This window comes from Homalodisca vitripennis, chromosome 5 (genome assembly GCF_021130785.1).
Source record: "Homalodisca vitripennis isolate AUS2020 chromosome 5, UT_GWSS_2.1, whole genome shotgun sequence".
In the NCBI taxonomy this organism is placed as follows: domain Eukaryota; kingdom Metazoa; phylum Arthropoda; class Insecta; order Hemiptera; family Cicadellidae; genus Homalodisca; species Homalodisca vitripennis.
The window spans coordinates 7,918,855-7,926,905 of NC_060211.1; the positions used below are offsets into that span (position 1 = coordinate 7,918,855).

The 8,051-nt window shown below is 36.5% G+C and overlaps 1 protein-coding gene across 1 annotated transcript; it reads left to right on the top strand.

Annotated features, from left to right (window-relative positions):
* Positions 1–1,688: 1,688 nt before the first annotated feature.
* On the top strand, positions 1,689–3,895 carry LOC124363346. The gene is made up of 3 exons (XM_046818594.1): positions 1,689–1,767; positions 3,157–3,521; positions 3,596–3,895. Exons 1-3 carry the CDS (start codon positions 1,689–1,691, stop codon positions 3,893–3,895), a joined length of 744 nt encoding a protein of 247 aa, XP_046674550.1.
* Positions 3,896–8,051: the final 4,156 nt, after the last annotated feature.

Sequence of the window (8,051 nt, forward strand, 5' to 3'; positions counted from 1 at the left end):
ACTTTAAAGTAGGTTTGAGTTGGTAGTTTCTGGATAATTTGACCTCAGTTAAAGAAATCTTTCTGCACTGCTACCACGTAAATGGAAAGTGGTGAGCGTAATGAAGGGGAAATTGTATTCTGATGACCAAAAAGTAACCGAATGGTAAGCTATGTGTATTACGTTTAGCTCTGCAAAAAATTAAGGATATTAGCATCTGTGACGGTTGTACAGAATTTCCACCACCGTAAGCAATTCCTAAAATAGATTTTTACTCTGAGGTTGTAATTGGATAAGATCGGACAATTCGTTTAATTAATTTTGTTTCATTTGCTTAATGTAATGTAAAATCACCCTTTGTATTGTTCGTAACTAATAACACCTGCTCCAATAATCATCAGTTAAAGCAGCATCCCCCGTGTCTCACACAGTATCTTGATCTGTAACAAGGTACTCTATAATATGTCGAATTCCAGGCTACTCCTAAGTATCTTCTATATATTTTTGAAATTATACATACCATAAACAAGTCAATTATGAGTAACTGAGTAAATCAATTTACTGTCAGCCTAACTTTATTCCAACCATAATCTGGCCCAAACGGAGGGTTTTCCGTTTTTATTAGGCCGTTAGGATTTTATATAATTCTTTGAAAATTGTTCAAATTTAGTACTTCAATCTTTATTTTTTAATTATTACTAGTTAGTCATTTATAAATTTAAAAAATCTCATTTTATTTTGGAACTTATCTCAATATGTTACTGTAGTATATCAGTATCTATATTGTGTTTTTTTATTTTTTTTTTTTCATAGTGCTGCACGAGCTCTACTTTGTTTCTCAGATTATATTGTTCTCTTTCCCCTTTGGTTTTGCATTGCTGTTGCCGTATTGCATACATCTTTAAATATATAAACAACAAATAGGCAGTAAACCTAATACAGTAGGCTACTTCACTTTCCGACTTTTTCATATTTCTAAGAAAATATTTATATCCGTAAGTTTAAGAAATATAAGTCCACTTTAGTAAAATGTTGCTGAGAGAAATTAGACGAGAGCACTTGTATCAACGCTGGTGAAGTGCCAGCCTCGGTGTAATCTGGTGGTTTTCATTAGCGTAATCTCATCTCGTCTTGTATTATAATATACGTAAAACTAAAGAGCACTCTAAGCGATTATGGTATTTGAATACAACGTTTCATTCAACCATTTCATCATTTTTTAATTTCTTGATTCAGACACTACAAGTATTCAAATTATAATTATAATTTGCCATAATCAAACATAATCTTTTTGTTCAACTAACTAGGAATTTCCTTTGGAGCCAGCTTTAAGGTCAATCCACACACATCAGTTCCGGCGCGTCACAGTTCAGTCACATCAGTCACGTCACAGTCAAAACATTTATTCTATAATGGATTTCCTGTTGCGCTATCTACACTCATCCGGCTCAGTTCCGGCGCAGGTCCGTCAGTCGCTCTGCCGGCGTCCGTCAGTCATTTTCAGATTTCTTCCCACCGATATTTTTGGATTGTTCGGACGCCTGACGGTCGCATGACGGATGTGTTTGCTATTTTAAAGGATTGCGTTTTTATATAAAAGTTGTATTTCTGTGTTGAGTTTATATTTTAAAGACTGTTCGTTACGATCATCAAGATGAACGATGAAAAATTGATAGAATCTGTTCGCAAAAAATATAGTTTTGTATGATATGTCTAACCCTAAGTACATGTACTCGTCTGTGAAGAATGAAATTTGGGAGAAGATAGGTGCTGAAATGAATTTAGATGGTAAGTAATTGTTGTTATTTATTTAGTAGATATCAAAATTCAGCTTGATACAATACAAGTTAAAGGCATGAAGTAAACATAACCAGTAAATGTTTCTATATATGTTATTAATTTATGACTTAAGCAAGTTATGGTACATTTTTACAGTTTCTTACTTTCATTGGCGTATGTAATCTTTGGAATCAGGGGAAACAATTTAGCTTACATTGTGCCGGTTTCACGGCTACCTTTTCTTCACTGCCATGGAACACTACCAGCTTTTGAGTTGAAATAAACGTTTCTCTTACGTCAAAAGCGTCTCTTCTTGCATTACCACCTTGACTAGGCAAATTGGTCATCGACGAGTGTTCAGTAACTTCAATTTCTTCTGTTCTTTCATATGTATATGTGTTCTTATCATATTTTTTAATGAAATTATGTAGTATGAAGGTTGTCAAAACAATATAGTCTGCATTCTTTGGTGCGGCCTGGATCCGTCTGTTGTAAATTCTAAATTTTTTGCACAAAATTCCAAAAGCATTTTCTACAACCCTTCTTGCACGACTTAATCTGTAGTTTTAAATTTTTTTATCGCTGTCCAAATTCTGTTTAGAATAAGGCCACATTAAATAAGTCTTTAGAGGAAATGCCTCGTCCCCTACCATGACATATGGCACTTTTGTGGTTGTTTGCGGCAAGTATTCATTACTTGGTATATACAGTTTTCCCAGTTCAACAGCCTTATACAAGTTGGAATTCGTGAAGATTTCTCCATCACTGTTTTTTTCCGTAAGTACCCACACGACCATGATAAAGTTATACTGTCCTGAGCAACTAAGGCTAATAGCACTACTGAAAAGGTCTTCTTATAGTTGAAATATTGTGATCCAGTATTTAGAGGTGCTTGTATGATCTATAGATCCTAAACAATTTGGAAAATTCCATCGTTTGTAAAATTCTGTAGATATAGTGTTCCACGTGTCCTCAGTGGGTTTTGGCATCGTTTCATGGAGTAAGGTTTCACATATTACCTTACAGGTATCCATAACAATTTTGTATACTGTGCTGTGTCCCAAGCGGTAGCTAAATGAGATAGTTTGAAGAGAATCTCCTGTAGCCAGGTACCTGAAAGTCATAACCAAGTATAAGTGTGTGAATTTTGAACTGTCATTAAACCATTTACAGAATATATAACAGCTTAAACTAATGGTATTTTGGCCTTCTAGGGACCCCAAAACGAAAACAAATTCGTTCCGGACCTAAGTCTTAGGGTACCTGCGTATAATAAGGGAAATGTGGAAGGGACTTCTTTTACCTTCACTCATCGCGCTTCCTCTAGCTGTTGCGGACTGTATGCTACTATTTATTTTAGCTTAAACTATAACACTAAATAGGTTCTTTATATTTCAGGAGGAACATGCAAAGCCAGGTGGAATAATATTAGAGATACCTACAGGAAATCTATGAAAAGAACTGCAACGAAAAGTGGACAAGCAGCAAAGAAGATTAAGCTGTACAAATATTCAAACCAATTGAGCTTCCTACAAAAGTATTTGGATGAAAGGGAAACTTTGAGTAGTTTCAGTATTGAAGACCAAACTAGTGACACACAGGAGGAGCAGCTCGAAGATACAACTGCTAATATAACTGATGACGATGTTCAGACTATAGAGATATTGAGGAATGAAAATACCAAGGAACAAGTGATAACACCAACCATACAGACACACAAAAAATCAACATTTCAACTACCTCCAAAGCCTTGTGTGAAAGCCGTGAGGAAAATAACGAACACCAACACCGAAGAAAGTGCCTCTTCCAAATTGATGGATTTTATCATCAAAGATAAAAAAAACCTAAACCAGCGGATCACCCAGTCGATATTTTCTTAAACGCAATGGCACAACCATTAAAAACTCTTTCACCGTATAATTGGCATCTAGCCAAATCAGAAATCTTTAGCGTTGTTCAAAAATATGAAATGAAAACACTCACCGGACAACTACAACCGTATGACATTCCCGGTAGTTCTATAAATCTTCAACACTCTTCAACGCCTTCTCCTTCAACATCGCAATCACAGTCGAATGACTCCATCTACATGGATGACACTGCTACTGGCGCAACTGGAGAATCAAACATTCTGTAAAACTACTTTCAAACTTTTACTTAAAAAGTTTGGCTAAAAAAACATTGAATTTGTGGTATTTCAGCTGTTGGTTTATAATGCTGTTAAAGTTTAATTTAATTATGACTTCATTAATCATGTTTCAATAAAACAAATATTCTTTAAATTATTGTTACGTTTTACTCACCTTAAACATACAGCTAGTCGTTACTTGGGAGTCACTGATTTCCTCTAGTGAGTGTCTTGTTTTCTTAAATGCACTTCCACTTTACCGAGTAAAATATGAAATGTTTCACTTGTCATCCTAAAATATTTAAAGAACTTAGTTTCATCGTCCATTAGTCCCTTAAATAACGTGATGAACTCTCCCTGACTTTCCCTCTTCTTCCATAAATCATGAACCCAAATCCTTCGCTTTTTTCTTTTGTTTTCAATCTCTTCGTCATCTAAGGCTATCGCTATTGCAGCTGACTCTACTATAGTAAAATCAGCCATTGAGGCAATTATATATTATCCTATTTAATTTACTCATGATAAAATAAGCTTGACTGTAAGATCACTGTACAAAGTGACTGACGACTGACTGAAGTCAACTGACGGACAGTTGACTGACGAATATTCCTGACGGAACTGTGACTTACCTGAGCCTGAACTGTGACGGAACTGTGACACAATTGATGTGTGTGAATAGACCTTTACTGTTCCATACATATCTGTTTTCCTGGTGATAAGAATATCTGCAAGTTGAGGAGAGCTGTAAAAATTATCACATGTGAGGCAGTAACCTTTTCCAAAAAGGTCTTCCATCAAGGATACACTCTGGTGGATACAGGCAGTTTCTCATCAACAAAACCTAGCACAGTTCCTTGGCCTGTATAAATTATGCAGTTCCACACATAACGACTTTTAGACTCACATAGCATAAAGCTTTTGATTCCAAAGCGTGCCCGCTTTAGTGGAATGTATTGCTTCCAGCCCAGGCACCCTTTGTAAAGCAGCAAACTCTCATCAATTGTTACTTCACCGTCTGGGACTAGGCCATTCTTAAACTTTTCAACTAGCTTAGTCAACAATGGCCAAATTCGGTTTATTTTTGGACATTATTTGAAAAATACAGAAATTGTTTGATTTGTTTGAAACGCCTGTAATTCATAGTCTGTGGGAAGAATGGAGTTACCAGCATTGGTTTCTTTGACCAATATTGCTCGAGTTCAGGGTTCTTTACAACACCTTGTAGGATAAGTACAGCTAAAAATACTTTTACCTCATTAGGGCCTACCTCAGGAAAGGTTTTTGCCCTCCTGTGAGTACGTATGTACTCGATGGCATATCTGTTTGTCTCAGTACAGATCATACCAATAATATAATAATCGAAAAAGTATTCAAAGTACTGCAATATACTGCCATTGTCCTCAAAATTAACAGAAATACCTGAATTGCCCTGGAAAGGGAAGCAAGGTGGGTTGGCAACCACACGTTCTGCATTGACTTCAGTCCACTGTCTGACTGCGAAGAGGCTGTCGTCATCCGATTCACTGGAAGACAAGTCGTCTGTGTCAGATTCACTGTCCACATTACTCTCATCTGATTGTTGAAAATCACTAACAAGCTCTTCATCGCTCATGGTCTAATACACCTCTTAAATTTACTTGAAAATAAACACAGGAAATATTGTGAAACACAGCTAAAATGGCAGCGCAATGAATGAGGAAGGACGACGCTAGCGTGATCTACCGATTCCTCTACAAACTATTACAGCGCCCGTAAAGTGCTGCTGCAGGCGGGGAACTCGTCAAATAACTACCGAGCAAGTTAATACGGGCCAGTCCAAATTAGAACGGACATTTTTATTTGTTGCACGAGTTTACTCGGGTTACTCCGTTTACGAAATTTGTAAAAAGCGAGTTAGCTCGGGATAAACCGGGAAGCGTAATCCGGGATACGTTTCAAATTACGTTAGGGCCTATTATGATTAGAACGTTTTAGAGACCCTAATAATAATCTTTTATACTAAATTACTATTTTAATAACCCGTTGATTGTTATCTCGCACAAAAAGATTAATGGAACGTTTTATTGCTTTACACGGGGGTTTGTTTTATTATGATGGCCTATATTTAGCTAATGGTTAGTAATTTTTTATACTATTTTCAAAACTGTTGAATACTGTTTTATATCAAACCTTTAATTTCTTATGGAACAATTTATACTGAATATAAATTATAAACAGTCAGTATAACAGATAATGTATTTGTAATAATCATATAATAAGGAAAACTAAAATCTAAGTTTCTGAAGTGACATTACTTGATTAGTCCCATGTTACCAGCGAAGCTGAGATGTGCGATCGGTATCTAACTAGCGTGAGCTCAAACAATGATTTCACGTTTTATTATTGTTTCTTATCAAACCCTTTAGATTTACACACTTGTCTCTTTCATTGATGTGTTGCAGGCTTATAAGTAAATGTTCAATGAACCTCTGAAATGTATGAACGTTGCAAAGTTATCGTATTCTTTGGATGTCAATAAATATACGTAATTCCGTAAAAACAACCTTCCGTACCTGGAAATCAACCGGCACACAAAAAGGATAGCTTTCAAAACGAATCATCACGTAAGTTATGGCTGAAAGTTCACATTTATATTTAACCATTAATAGACACATTTATAATTATATTAACTCATTTACACGGATTCAAATATACAAAAGTAACATACGAGTTTGAATAATGAAAAGGAAATTAGTGACACTTGATTACTTTACTGTTCAGTTGATATGGAAGTGATTAAGGGGAAGTTTTTGTTAACGCTAGACTGAACACTGCTCACTTCCACACAACCATATTAGTTTTATTGTGCACTACGGACAACTGTATTGTTCAGTTGATGTGGAAGCGAGTAAGGGGAAGTTTTTGTTAACGCTAGACTGAACACTGCTCACTTCCACACAACCATATTAGTTTTATTGTGCACTACGGACAACTGTATTGTTCAGTTGATGTGGAAGCGAGTAAGGGGAAGTTTTTGTTAACCCTAGACTGAACACTGCTCACTTCCACACAACCATATTAGTTTTATTGTGCACTACGGACAACTGTATTGTTCAGTTGATGTGGAAGCGAGTAAGGGGAAGTTTTTGTTAACGCTAGACTGAACACTGCTCACTTCCACACAACCATATTAGTTTTATTGTGCACTACGGACAACTGTATTGTTCAGTTGATGTGGAAGCGAGTAAGGGGAAGTTTTTGTTAACGCTTGACTGAACACTGCTCACTTCCACACAACCATATTAGTTTTATTGTGAACTACGGACAACTGTATTGTTCAGTTGGTGTGAAGGCGAGTAAGGGGAAGTTTTTGTTAACGCTAGACTGAACACTGCTCACTTCCACACAACCCTACTATTTTTATTGTGCACTACACGACAGTTGTATTGTTCAGTCGATGTGGAAGCGAGAAAGGAAAAGTTTTTGTTAACGCTAGACTTAATACTGCTCACTTCCACACAACCATATTAGTTTTATTGTGAACTACGGACAACTGTATTGTTCAGTTGATGTGGAGGCGAGTAAGGGAAAGTTTTTGTTAACGCTAGCTGAACACTACTCACTTCCACACAACCATATTATTTTTATTGTGCACTACGGACAACTGTATTGTTCAGTTGATGTGGAAGCGAGTAAGAGGAAGTTTTTGTTAACGCTAGACTGAACACTGCTCACTTCCACACAACCATATTAGTTTTATTGTGAACTACGGACAATTGTATTGTTCAGTTGATGTGGAGGCGAGAAAGGGAAAGTTTTGTTAACGCTTGACTGAACACTGCTCACTTCCACACAACCATATTAATTCCATTGTGCACTACGGACAACTGTATTGTTCAGTTGATGTGGAAGCGAGAAAGGGGAAGTTTGTGTTAACGCTTGACTGAACACTGCTCACTTCCACACAACCATATTAGTTTTATTGTGAACTACGGACAACTGTATTGTTCAGTTGATGTGGAGGCGAGAAAGGGAAAGTTTCTGTTAACGCTTGACTGAACACTGCTCACTTCCACACAACCATATTATTTTTATTGTGCACTACGGACAACTGTATTGTTCAGTTGATGTGGAGGCGAGAAAGGGAAAGTTTTTGTTAACGCTTGACTGAACACTGCTCACTTCC